General features: G+C 42.3%; 1 protein-coding gene across 1 annotated transcript; it reads left to right on the forward strand.

Moving 5' to 3' along the window:
• The first annotated feature begins 6,861 nt into the window (after positions 1–6,861).
• get4 (guided entry of tail-anchored proteins factor 4) lies at positions 6,862–11,830 on the forward strand. The gene is made up of 9 exons (XM_029705998.1): positions 6,862–7,374; positions 8,322–8,400; positions 8,536–8,617; positions 8,726–8,875; positions 8,972–9,110; positions 9,224–9,364; positions 9,469–9,544; positions 9,665–9,737; positions 9,879–11,830. The coding sequence occupies exons 1-9, from the start codon at positions 7,232–7,234 to the stop codon at positions 9,965–9,967; spliced, it is 972 nt and encodes a 323-aa protein (XP_029561858.1). The 5' UTR covers positions 6,862–7,231; the 3' UTR covers positions 9,968–11,830.
• The last annotated feature ends 2,558 nt before the right edge of the window (positions 11,831–14,388 follow it).

Genomic DNA, 14,388 nt, shown 5'->3' on the forward strand with positions numbered 1-14,388 from the left:
ATAGGATAAGGGAGGTAAGGCTGGTAACCCAGCTGGTAACCCAGCTGGTGACTAAGCCTACACAGCCCAACCCTAAAGATCCTTCAAAGTCAACTCTGATTGATCTTATTTTAACAAATACACCAGAGAAATATACATTGTATACTAAACATTAAGAACACCTACTCTTTCCATGACATAGACTGACCAAGTGAAAGCTATGATCCCTCATTGATGTCACATGTTAAATCCACTTCAATTAGCGGAGATGAAAGAGAGGAGACAGGCTAAAGAATGATTTTTAGGCCTTGAAACAATTGAGACATGGATCGTGTATGTGTGGGCAAGACAAAATATTTAAGTGAATTTGAGCGGGGTGTGGTAGTAGGTGCCATGCGCACCTGTTTGTTTCAAGAACTGCAACGCTGCTTGGTTTGTCACGCTCAACAGTTTCTCGTGTGTATCAAGAATTTGTAGAGTCCATGTTCTGACGAATTGAGGCTGTTCTGAGGTAAAAAGGGAGGTGCAACTCAATATTAGGAAGGTGTTGCTAATGTTTTGTATACTCAGTGTGTTTCTACTGGTGTCTTCACGCAAGACAGTAGAGACCATTACCCAGTTGTTCGTGTTAGAGGAAATTAAAAGAGTACATGGCTATTAAAAGGCCAGATCAATCTTCAAGATGTTCAAACGTTCATAGATGACCAGCAGGGTCAAATAATAAACACGGTAGTTCTAGAGGGTGTAACAGGTCAGTACCTCAGAAGTAAATTTCAGTTGGCTTTCCATAGCTGAATACTCAGAGGTCGAGACAGCCGGTGCGGTAGAGAGGGAGAGAGAGAGGGAGAGAGAGAGGGCGAGAGAGAGGGAGAGAGAGAGGGCGAGAGAGAGGGAGAGAGAGAGGGAGAGAGAGGGCGAGAGAGAGAGCGAGAGAGAGGGAGAGAGAGAGAGAGGGAGAGAGAGGGTCGAAAACAGCAGGTCGGGGACAACGTATCAAGTCCAGTGAACAGGTCGGCATTCCATAGCCACACGCAGAACAGTTGAAACTGGAGCAGCAGCACGACAAGGTTGCACGTCTGGTGAACAGGGCCAACCAGGCAGGATATAATCCCACCCAGTTTTCCAAAGCACAGCCCCCACACCACTGAAGGGATATCAACAGATCACCAACTTACTACACTGAGACAAGGCTGAGTATAGCCCACAAAAATCTTGTCCACCACAAGAGCCAGAGGGGGCGCAAAACCAGACAGCACTACACTCAATCATAAGACCTACTGAAGAGATGAGTAAAGACTTAAAGGTAGAGACCAAGTCTGCGTCTCTCACATGGATAGGCAGACCATTCCATAAAATTGAGCTCTATAGGAGAAAGCCCTGCCTCCAGCTGTTTGCTTAGAAATTCTAGGGAATATAAGGAGGTCTGCGTATGGTGACCGTAGTGTACGTGTAGGTATGTACGGCAGGACCAAATCGGAAAGATGGGTAGGAACAAGTCCTTGTAATGCTTTGTAGGTCAGCAGTAAAACCTTGAAATCAGCCCTAGCCTTAACAGGAAACCAGTGTAGAGAGGCTAGCACTGGAGTAATATGATATCATTTTTTTGTTCTAGTCAAGATTCTAGCTGCCTTTAGTACTAAGTGAAGTTAATTTAGTGCTTTATCCAGATAGACGGAGAGTAGAGCATTGCAGTAGTCTAATCTAGAAGTGACAAAAGCATGGATTAATTTTTGGACAAAAGTTTCTAATTTTTGCAATATTAGGAAGATGTAAAAATCCTGCCCTTGAAATATTCTTGATATGTTCGTCAAAAGAAAGATCAGGGTCCAGAGTAACGCAGAGGTCCTTCACAGTTTCATTTGAGACGACTGTGCAACCATCACATTTAATTGTCAGATCAAACATCAGATCTCTTTGTTTCTTAGGACCTAGCACTAGCATCTCTGTTTTGTCTGAGTTTTAAAGTGAAACATTTGCAGCCATCCACTTCCTCATGTCTGAAACACAGTCTTCCAGGGTAGGCAATTGTGTCGTCCGCATAGCAATGAAAGTTGACATTGTGTTTCCGAATGACATCAACCAAGATGTAGAATATATGGTGAAAACAACTGTGGTCTGGCTCTGTGGCCTTGTGAATGTTGACCTGTTTAAAGGTCTTACTCACATCGGATGCGGATAGCGTGATCACACAGTCGTCCGGAACAGCTGATGCTCTCATGCATGTTTCAGTGTTACTTGCCTCAAAGCGAGAATATATATATTTCGCTCGTCTGGTAGGCTCGTGTCACTGGGCAGCTCTCGGCTATGCTTCCCTTTGTAGTCTGTAATAGTTTGCAAACCCTGTCACATCCGACGAGCGTCGTAGCCGGTGTAGTAGGATTCAATCTTAGTCCTGTATTGACGCTTTGCTTGTTTGATGGTTTGTCAGAGGGCATAGCGGGATATCTTATAAGCTTCCGGGTTAGAGTCCCACTCCTTGAAAGCGGCAGCTCTACCCTTTATCTCAGTGCGAATGTTGCCTGTAATCCATGAGGACGGACGTCCTCGATGCATTTATTGATAAAGCCAGTGACTGATGTAGTGTACTCCTCAGTGTCATCGGAAGAGTCCCGGAACATTTTCCAGTCTGTGCTAGCAAAACAGTCCTGTAGTTTAGCATCTGCTTCATCTGACCACTTTTTTATAGACCGAGTCACTGGTGCTTCCTACTTAAATTTTTGCTTGTAAGCAGGAATCAGGAGGATAGAATTATGGTCAGATTTGCCAAATGGAGGGAGAGGGAGAGCTTTGTACGTGTCTCTGTGGAGTTAAGTTTTTTTTTCCCTCTGGTTGCACATTTATCATGCTGATAGAAATGAGGTAAAACTGATTTAAGTTTCCCTGCATTAAAGTCCCTGGCCACTAGGAGCACCGCCTCTGGATGAGTGTTTTACGGTTTGCTTATGGCGGTACACAGCTCATTGAGTGTGGTTTTAGTGCCAGCATCGGTCTGTGGTGGTATGTAGACAGCTATGAAAAATACAGATGAAAACTCTCTAGGTAGATAGTGTGGTCTACAGCTTTTCATGAGACACTTAACCTCGAGACGTCCTTAGATATCGTGTACCAGCTGTTGTTTATGTATATGCATAGGCCCCCGCCCTGTGTCTTACCAGAGGCTGCTGTTCTATCCTGCCGATATAGTTAATAACCCGCCAGCTGTATGTTCTTAATGTCGTCGTTCAGCCACGACTCGGTTAAACACAAGATATTACAGTTTTGAATGTCCCGTTGGTAGGATATACGTGCTTACAGTTCGTCCCATTTATTTTCCAGCGATTGAACGTGACGGAAGGCAAAGGCTGATTAGTCACTCGTCGCCTGATCCTCACAAGGCACCCTGATCTTTTTCCGCAAAATCTCTGTTTCCTTCTCCAGCGAATGGCGGGGATCTGGGCCTGGTCGGGTATCTGTAGGGTATCCATCCCGTCCGACTCACATCTAATCTGAGGTGAGTAGACTTGAGCCATATTTCAGTCAGGCCAATCACATTAAGATCACATCAAGGTGATGATCAGTGATTAGTTCATTGACTATGACTGCCTTGGAAGTAAGGGATCTAACATTACGTAGTCCTATTTTGAGATGTGAGATATTATCACAATCAGTGGCGACCCGTCATTCAGGGCAAGCCCCACCTGTTTAGCAAAAAAACAAATATATAGAGATATTTTATTGCCTATTTTGCATGTTATTTTGGCATTAATACGTGTCCCATATCAGTTTGCAAACAATTTTAAAAAGCTTCATACAAACATGGTCTCTTTTTGCTTTTTTTAGTAAGGCAGCTCCAAAATGCAGGTGTTTCATCCTAGCTCAGTGCTTTCTGTGGTGGTGGGGCAGCCAGCGGAAAATACGGGGTGTAGTGGTTGCTAATGTTCTCTAGTCGCTTCGTGATTGGCTCAGTGTTTTGCCACTCATGGGGACACTACGTCACTGCAAAATCTATGGGGAGAGCTCGAAAATTGAATCCCCTTGAGTGCTGCCATAGAGTTACATTATAAGTGCCCATCCAAGAAGGCTCAAGGTCATTGGCCACAGATAAAATGATGTGTCGTGGAAAATTGCAAGATTATGTTATAATGCTTGTATTGTATTATAATGGTTGTAATTATTCAACAGAATAGAGTACTATTGTGTGTGTGTTCTACTGAGGATGGACCTCTATGAGATAGCACTGACAGAGGAGATGTACGATGTCTTTGGGTAATAAAGCCTAAAGAGCATTCCAGAGAACATGAGCTAATGGTTCTGTTCTATACCGTACCAGGGAGAGACGGTTCCAGTTTGGAGTAGGAGGACCAGACACTGGTCTATACAATGAAAACTGTTGACACAGCAGTTGCTGTCTGCTATGTTTTATAGATATCTTTCATACAAATCTTAACCTTGTGACCATTCTATGTATCTGTTGTTCATCATGTAGGTTGAGAGGGGTGTATCTTGGCTATAAAAGATCTTTGTACCTTTGTGTTGTCACTTTTCAATGGTTCATTAGAGATAAGTGCATCATTGAAAGTCATTGCTAATACAAAGCTCTTATCATTAAATATGTAGTTTAAGTATAACTCTGACTGGTGTGTGAAGTTTGTAACTCTCCTCATTTGGTAATGCAGAAATTAGCCACCACAGATGTCAAATCACATTATATCTTCCTCCGACATATTGGTGCGGCTGGCTTCCGGTTTAAGTGGACATTGTGTCAAGAAGCAGTGCGGCTTGGTTGGGTTGTGTTTCGGGGGACGCACGGCTCTCGACCTTCGCCTCTCCCGAGTACGTACGGGAGTTGCAGCAATGAGACAAGACTGTAACTACCAATTGGATACCATGAAAAGGGGTATAAAAAAAGCTTTGATGGAATGATCTGGTCAACATCATACTTTCAAAATCTTAGCAAGCTAGACAAGCAGTCATCTTCATGAATCACGTCAACAATCTACTGGCAAATCCTTTTCAATCATTGTCATATGAAGAGAAATTATAGATAAAACGTATCCGTGCTCATCGGCCATTGGACAAGTTCAACAATGAGTGGTTTGGAAGGAATCAGTGGCGGTTAACTGCAAGCTTTAATTAAGCCAATCACTAGTGTGCAATTCAGTGGAGTGGGATGTGGTCCAAGTCTGGGTTTAAGGGCCTCTTTTCCAAGCTTAAAAGGATAAACATTCATGCTGTCAATCCAACATGATTTCTGTCGGGTTCAGAACAGCTGGAAATTCAGGAACTGGGAAATCTCAGACTTCAGTGAGTTCAAGACAACTGGGAACTCAGAAAAAAACGAGCTCAGACTGGGAAAATACATTTTGAACGGTCATCCAACTCGGAATTCCAAGTCGGGTCGGGAACTCAGGCCTCTTTCTAGAGCTCTGACCTGAAGATCACTGACGTCATGATTCAACCTTGTTTCCCAGTTGTCTTGAAAGCACCATAAATCCAGAGAATTCCAGAACCTTGATGACAAATTTTGATGACAAAATTTGCCCACAAGGACAACTGCGCCACCTTCCTGTTCAAGTGAGCACAGCACAACAAGGTGAGTCCAAAAAAGTATTGTATGCTGCTGCATAAATTATGTAATATGCCAGGGAGATATGTATACTATAACTAAGAAAGTAATAGTAAGTGAATGTTGTGTAGTAAGCTGTTAGCAGCCTATGTGCCTCACCTTAATAATTTGGTCCCTTTCTCCCTATAGCCTGTTTTAGAGAAATGTAATCATCGAATATTGTAAGAGTTTTTATTGTCGGCTTATATGCCCCCTTTATTTATCCTACGGTTCTGACTTGGTGTACAGGGAGAATACTGTAAGAACAGCCCATGTTCTGAATTCTGTTGCTGTACATTTCAAAAGTGCTGAACAAATAGTTACATTGACTATGTCCGTCCTAGCTTGCTCATTATGTCTTAATCGATATTACAGATTGCCTCTAATCTGCTCGTTGTCCCCTTATGCCATAGTTTGTACATCCTAATTGTCAATAGAAACCACATTTGTTTAAGCAAGTCAGCCATATCAGCATATCAGTAAATGAGGCTGAATGAACTGTTTTGGTGCCAGACAAGGCTCCGCTGATAGCCAGGTGTAGCAGTGGTAAGGATTCACTCCATGGTGCTGAAAAGAAAGCTCTGCTGTTGGGACAGCTTTATGTAGGCACTAACAGTTTGTGGGCACCGTTTGAAACCGTTACAGTGCAATTCATGTATTGTTTAGTGTTGTGTTGTGTCATGGACTTGCTGGCATCTAAAACATTTTTTTGTTTGTTTGCCCCACCAAGATTTACATGCTAAAATCTCCACTGATCACAATCTCTTTCAATAATGACAGGAACGGAGGAGGTATTTTATCCAGTGAGATTGCTAAGGCCAACACTGCCATGTTTAGTTTTGTCCGACCTAGACGAGGCACAGACACTGTCTCAATAAAAAGCTGAGCTGACTGCACTGACTGTGCTAGTGGCAGACTCAACTAAGCTGGCAGGCTGGCTAACAGCCTGCTGCCTGGCCTGCACCCTATCGCAATGTGACCGTAGATTTAAATAAACAAAAACATTTGATCACATAAAAAAAGTAAACTGTAATAAAACGGTGAAAATGTGTTAAACCCAAAATTAGTGAAATTAAAATGGCCTAACTTTAGCAGGGAATCTTGTCACTTAACGCCCCAGACTGTTTTTGCTAGTACCTGACTTCGTATGTAAACAACACAAGGTCATCGCCTAAGATACAGTATTTATAGATTTCCTTTAGGGAACGCCTCCTCTGTGAAGTGCGCATGTGCACAAACCTCGCACTCCTTCTAAACAACGCTATTTTTTAAGACTTTGGCAAAGCGTCAAGTCTATAAAACTTAATGCATTGTGTTCGTAACAGATTTTAGTTTTGGGAACAGAAAATGTATTAAGATCAGATGTTTCATCGATGAGAACATTTGCAGAATGTCGACACAGTTTCACCGAGTTCAATCCTCTCCCACTACCTGCCACTGGATTTCCTCTCACTACCATATTTGGTGGTGAGAAAACGTTCTGAACGGATGCTTCAGCTTTATAGCCCCTGTGGCGTTTCTGTGTTGCCCATTCTGTCTGTGCCACAGCCAAAACTAACTACGGCAAGTAAAATGGGTCAATACTAGGTATTTTTTTGTGTATCCGCTTTCTGCACTGTCAGTGTCAACGTTTGGTTGTTGGGCCGAGTTGCTGGGAACAAAACAATAATGATGTCGGAGCAGGAGGCTCTGAAGTGTTCCAGTGCAAGAAACCGTGGAGGAACGCAGCGGGTTGAAGGGAAACTGCGAGCCAGTGTGGAAAAGGGAGATTACTATGAGGCTCACCAGATGTACAGAACCTTGTTTTTTAGGTAAGACATTTCAATTTTCGTTAGCCCGGTGAGATTATTAGTTCGCTTTTGGGCCTCCCCTTTCCAGATCGTTCTGCTTGTTAACCTTGCTGCCTACATTTTAGTGTATGATTGGTATATTCAAGGTACTGCCCCACCCACTCGGGTCAGTCCTTCTTTTTGTTTGGACAGTTTATTGCGTCAATCACTCCAAGTCACAAAATGGGACACAGCATGCGAGCTAGCCTAGCTAATGTCGCAATATACGCTAGCTAGCTAGCCAGTCCATCTCGTTTTTCTAACTAGTTACCCACAAGTGTATGTTTTTGTTTAGTAAAGATACAGTTCACTGACCTGACACACTGATAATCAGACTGTCATCTCTGGCCCAGTAACAATCATGTCAGATACAAGTAGTAGCTAACGCTAGCTGGCTATCTCGCTAGCTAGAGTGTGTCGTTAGCCAACGTGAGCAAGTTAGTTTGTTTTAGCTGGTTAGGACATGTAAGTTAGCTAACGTTAGCTAGCTAGTCGTCTTTGCTACACATGCACAATCAATTTAGCTATGGGTGTTGGTATTGCCCATGGTTCTTAACCTTCCATCACTATTTTAATAGCGATGGTGTCAAAAGTCATTGGGTGTAATTCATTCACTTACTGTTGTACTCAATGTTTTTGGCTGTCATGACAAGTAGCCTAACTTCACATGAGAACTGTGTGTGCCTAGTAACTGACAGTTAACTGTGATTTACTGTCGTGTATTGAGAAATGTTGGCCCAGTGACTGAGTATTACTTTTCAGTCCTCATTATTTCCTAGGCAGGGGACCACCACACTAACATCCATACTGTCACTCGGCTGATGTAAAAATGGCTTTATAAATACATTTGATTGATACTGTCACTTGCTTAGCCTGGTTTGAATTCAGTTTGTCAGTGACATGACATTTGTCATCTCTGTTTGACACAGGTATATTTCACAGGCAAAGCACACCGATGCCAGGGAGTTGATGTACAATGGCGCCCAGCTCTTCTTCAGCTACAACCAGGTATAAGAAGTCATGACGCAGGGGCATTCATTGCATTTCGGCCGTTTTTTGTGGCATTGGCTATAGCAATTTTAATTATCCACAGCTAAACAGTTGTGAGTTCTGTGGCAAATTACAGGTTTTTGTCATCCACAGCTTAACAGTGCTGCAGACCTGTCAATGTTGGTGCTAGAGTCTTTGGAGAAATCCGAGGCAAAGGTGGAGGATGAAGACTTAGGTGAGCTAACGTGTGTGTGTGTATATAATGAATTGTAGTTAAACAGTATAAACATAGTGTCAGTGTGCCGTAGTCGCTGTGTTAAGCTCCTCTGGGTTGTAATTTCAGAGCACCTGGCTAAGCTGTTCAGTTTGATGGACCCTAACTCCCCAGAGAGAGTAGCATTTGTGTCCCGCGCACTCAAATGGTCCACAGGTGGCTCGGGGAAGCTGGGCGCCCCCAAACTGCATCAGCTCCTAGCAGTCACCTTGTGGAAAGGTATTCAGTAGAAAACTCTGAACATTAAACTGCAAGGATATCATTTTCATGTTTCCCTGAACAGAGGTTGAATATGATACCATTCTATCTGTTTAGAGCAAAACTACAGTGAGTCTCGCTACCACTTCTTGCACTCCTCTGATGGAGAGGGCTGTGCCCAGATGCTGGTGGAGTACTCAGCGCAGCGGGGCTTTCGCAGTGAGGTGGACATGTTTGTGGCACAGGCCGTCCTGCAGTAAGTCTCTGTCTCCCTGCACCCTGATCCGTTTTCAATCTGTCAAAAAAAGCTGCTTGTTCTGCTGTTTAATCGCTTGTTCACCTCTGCCCCTCCTCCCTCTTCCTGCTCAGGTTCCTCTGTTTAAAGAACAAAAACAGTGCGTCTGTAGTTTTCAGCACATATACACAGAAACACCCCTCAATAGAGAAGGATCCTCCCTTTGTGCAGCCCTTGCTCAACTTTATCTGGTTTCTCTTGCTGGCAGTGGATGGGTAAGGCCTTGTTTATTCAACCACCAAAACCTTCAGGGAATAAAACACATTGTTTTTCCAGGTTCTCATAAATTTGCCTCAACTTTTTGTGTTCTCCTCTGCAGAGGCAAATTAACAGTGTTCACGGTGCTATGTGAGCAGTATCAGCCTTCCCTGAAGAGGGACCCTATGTATAATGAGGTGAGCTTGACCCTTTAATGAGTGTTCCTCATGTAGCATTGTAACTCTGCATGGTGTCTAATGACTTTTTTTTTGCTTCTCCTCTACCCCTCCTGTTACTTTGACTGCCTGCTGCATCAGTATCTCGACAGGATAGGACAGCTTTTCTTCGGGGTGCCACCCAAACAGTCTTCATCATATGGTGGATTGCTAGGTAGGTGCTTGTGACTGTCATCTCTTAAATACCAGGCATGAACTAAGCACTATTTTCACAAGCCGTTCTGATCACCATTGAAAGCTGTGTTGGTGAAACGGTATGTTTGTGTTTCATTCAAGTGTGTTCTGTATCTGTCAGGGAACCTGTTAAACAGCCTGATGGGCTCAGGTGAGGATGAGGAGGGAGAGGAAGCACAGGAGCACGGCAGCCCCATCGAGCTGGACTGAGAGCACAGGGTAGTGCAAGGCTGACCCCCCCCCCCACATCCAACAAGAACCCGAACAAAGAGCAGGCCAAACTATCCCCCTCAGCACTGCCTGGACTGCGCCAAAATGCAAACTCCTTCCGTTTGAGTTGTTATAATTTCTTTTTTTTAATAGTTTTTGTTTCTTAGTTTTGGACAATTTTCTGTGTAGGTTTGCTTCTTTAAAAAGGATAAGAGAGCAACTGCAATCCTTCCTTCCCTGGACTTATTTTCTCTCATCCACAGGGACAGAAAAGATTCAACAATGGCTGTGTATTCATTTCAGTCATAATTCAACTCGTAAAATAACACGTCAGCCTGGGATACAACAACAAAGAAAACCTTTTCATTCTAGGGAGTGCTGCTTTTTCTCCTCATATACCATGCATCTGCCACAGGTGGAGGTAGTAATTTGTATTAAAGAATTACTATAAACAACTTGTAATGTGGTAGCTGCATGGTGTAGAGAGACATACCTGTCAGGCATCGTACACCTGGCTGCAAGCTAAAGCCAGACTTGACCACTACTCATAATCCATATGGAAGATTACGTGTGTTTAAGTCGACAGGAGTGGACGGGTAGATGGCACAGGAGGTTGGTGGCACCTTAATTGGGGAGGACAAGCTCATGGTAATGGCTCGAGTGGAATGGTATCAAACACATGTTTCTATGTGTTTGCCATTCCATTAGCGCTGTTCCAGCCATCATTAGGAGTCATCCTCCCCTCAGCAACCTCCACTGGTAGATGGGTATGCTCAGGTCATATACCTGGGTGGGTGTGTGTGTTAAATGTGTTTGGCATGCTCATGTGAATGCGAATCAGTTACGTTGAAGTCTCCTAATACATCGCCCCCCTCCCGATACATTGTCAGATTGAGTTGGTGACTGCGCCATTTTGTCGGTCCAGATGTTTGACTGAGACCAGAAAAAGCTAAGAAGATTTAAAAATATTAAGATAAAAACAAAAAAAATCACAGGCTACTGTGGAATTATATTGTCTATATCCAGAAGCTTAATTATTAATCTCACAGGGTTTGGTTTAAATATATCCCAGTATCCAACATGAAGATTCCTTTTACATGTATAGAGAGAGTATACAGTGGTTGTTTAAGCCAGTTCTTTGACATTTTCCACTGCTAACTTACTGTATGTATTTTGGGAATTTCTTGAATTCATGTTTAAGAAGGGTGGTGAAAGGTCTTAGGGGTTCTTATCTATTTTGGAATTATAACTGCTATAAGAATTCTCACGTGACTCTTCCAAGCTAACAGACACATCCTTCAGATATTGTTATTATAAAGTTACATCTTTGATAATAGCCACGATGTCCATAAGTGTTAATACTTTAACATATGCCATTTAGCAGATGTTTTTATCCAAAGCTACTTAGTCATGTGTGTGTACATTTTACGTATGGGTGGTCCCAGCAGTAGAACCCACTACCCAGGCTTGTCTAGCGTGTTGCTCTACCAACTGAGCCACAAAGGATCACTACAAACATCTCTTACAACAGCTTAAAAAAATAAGTTAATGCCATTGGTTACATCATTATTCAATGCACTAACTCAACAAGATAAGTAGCCTGGATAGCATTAAAGACCTGAATATATTATTCCTCCTGGTTTGTGAGTCGTATGTACGGTAATGCGCAGAATATTCGGGAGTGCTACCGGAGTTGAGGGGTATGTGTGATCAAAGGCTTTTTAGACAGACCGGGGCTCTGGCGAGCAAGCCAGCATGTTGAACATAACATTTGGTTTTTGATAATTTCATTTGAATGCAAATGGGGGTTGTTTGCCTTTTAAATGATTCACTAATTGAGTAAATAAACACATGGTGATAGCTTCTCTGTCCTCAGTCTTTTTAAAGAGTGCGGGGCTTGAATGAGTCGGTTGCTTTCAGAGGAGCCAAAACAAATACCCAATATCTTTTTTATTTTTTTTAAATCGTATGTTCAGACATTACAATAATACAGTGCAGAATGGAGAAACGTCATTTCAGTAGAAATACATACACAAGTATACAATCATTTGAAATGGAGTAAAGTTTAATGGCACTGTATGAATCGGTTATCTATGTTTGTTTATGGTGTAGTAAGGAGCTCTTCCTATCTAGGATCAGTCTAGACTTGAAGAGGGAGTGTCATATTAATCTGGCAATTAATTGATCAATTGATGTAACTTATTGGCTGGAGGCACAAACCTAGTTTACTAGGTCCAAATTAAATACTGAAAATGTTAAATCTGCAAGTGTACAGTCCTCCAGGAGCCTAGTTGACACACCTAGTGGGCACTAAACAGATGCAGTTTTAAGGTGAGACAATCCCCTTATTCAGCCTGAATTCAAAATTGATTACCGGTAAGTATTTTTTTTGTCTCACCCATCTACACACAATACCCCAGAATGACAAAGTGAAAACATGTTTTTAGAAATGTTTGCTAATTTATTGAAAATGCAATACAGATACAGTGAGGGAAAAAAGTATTTGATCCCCCGCTGATTTTGTACGTTTGCCCACTGACAAAGAAATTATCAGTCTATAATTTTAATGGTAGGTTTATTTGAACAGTGAAAGGCAGAATAACAACAAAAATCCAGAAAATCGCTTGTCAAAAATGTTAGGAATTGATTTGCATTTTAATGAGGGAAATAAGTATATGACCCCCTCTCAGTCAGAAAGATTTCTGGCTCCCAGGTGTCTTTTGTACAGGTAACGAGCTGAGATTAGGAGCACACTCTTAAAGGGAGTGCTCCTAATCTCAGTTTGTTTCCAGTATAAAAGACACCTGTCCTCAGAAGCAATCAATCAATCAGATTCCAAACTCTCCACCATGGCCAAGACCAAAGAGCTCTCCAAGGATTTCAGGGACAACATTGTAGACCTACACAGGGACAACAGTTGGTGCAATTATTTGCAAATGGAAGAAACACAAAAGAACTGTCAATCTCCCTCGGCCTGGGGCTCCATGAAAGATTTCACCTCGTGGAGTTGCAATGATCATGAGAACGGTGAGGAATCATCCCAGAACTACACGGGAGGATCTTGTCAATGATCTCAAGGCAGCTGGGACCATAGTCACCAAGAAAACAATTGGTAACACTACGCGTGAAGGACTGAAATCCTGCTGCGCCCGCAAGGTCCCCCTGCTCAAGAAAGCACATATACATGTATGTCTGAAGTTTGAAGTTTTCCTTCACTGTATCTAATTTACATAATTATTCACACCCCTGAGTTGATACTTTGTAGAAGCACCTTTGGCAGCAAGTACAGCTGTCAGTCTTTCTGGGTAAGTCTCTTAAGAGCTTTCCAGACTTGGATTGTGCAACATTTGCCCATTATTTTCAAAATTCTTAAAGCTCTGTCAAATTGGTTGTTGATCATTGCTAAACAACCATTTTCAGGTCTTGTAGATTTAAGTCAAAACTGTAACTAGGCCACTCAGGAACATTCACTCTCTTCTTGGCAAGCAACTCCAGTGTAGATTTGGCCTTCTGTTTTAGGTTATTGTCCTGCTGAAAGGTGAATTCATCTCCCAGTGTCTATTGGAAAGCAGAATGAAAATACGTTTCCCTCTAGGATTTTGCCTGTCCTTAGCTCCATTCCGTTTCTTTTTTATCCTGAAAAACTCCCCAGTCCTCAACGATGACAAGCTTACTCATAACATGATGCAGCCACCACTATACCTGCAAATATAGAGAGTGGTACTCAGTAATGTGTTGTATTGGATTTGCCCCAAACATAACACTTTGTATTCAGGACAAAAAGTTAACTTGCTTTACCACATTTTTTGCAGTATTACTTCAGTGCCTTGATGCGAACAGGATACATTTTTTTTGAATATTTTTATTCTGTTCAGGCTTCCTTCTTTTCACTCTGTCAATTAAATTAGTATTGTGGAGTAACTACAATGTTGTTGATCCATTGTCAGTTTCTCCTATCACAGATATTAAATTCGAACTGTTTTAAAGTCACCATTGGCCTCACGGTGAAATACCTGAGTGGGTTCCTTCCTCTCCAGTAATTGTGTTAGGAAAGATGCCTGTATCTTTGTAGTGACTGAGTGTATTGATACCCCATCCAAAAGTGTAATAACTTCACCATGATCAGAGATATTCAATGTCTGCTTTTTTATTTTTACTTATCTGCCAATAGGTGCCCTTCTTTGCGAGGCATTGGAAAACCTCGCTGGTCTTTGTGGTTGAGTCTGTGTTTGAAATTCACTGCTCGACTGAGGGACCTTACAGATGATTGCATGTGTGGGGTACGGAGCTGAGTCATTCAAAAAATGACGTTAGACACTTATTACACACAGAGGGAGTCAATACAACTTATGCGAGTTGTTAAGCAAATCTTTACTCCTGAACTGATTTAGTTTTTACAAAACAAAGGGGTTGAATGCTTA

Source organism: Salmo trutta, chromosome 2, assembly GCF_901001165.1.
Source record: "Salmo trutta chromosome 2, fSalTru1.1, whole genome shotgun sequence".
Taxonomy (NCBI): Eukaryota; Metazoa; Chordata; class Actinopteri; order Salmoniformes; family Salmonidae; genus Salmo; species Salmo trutta.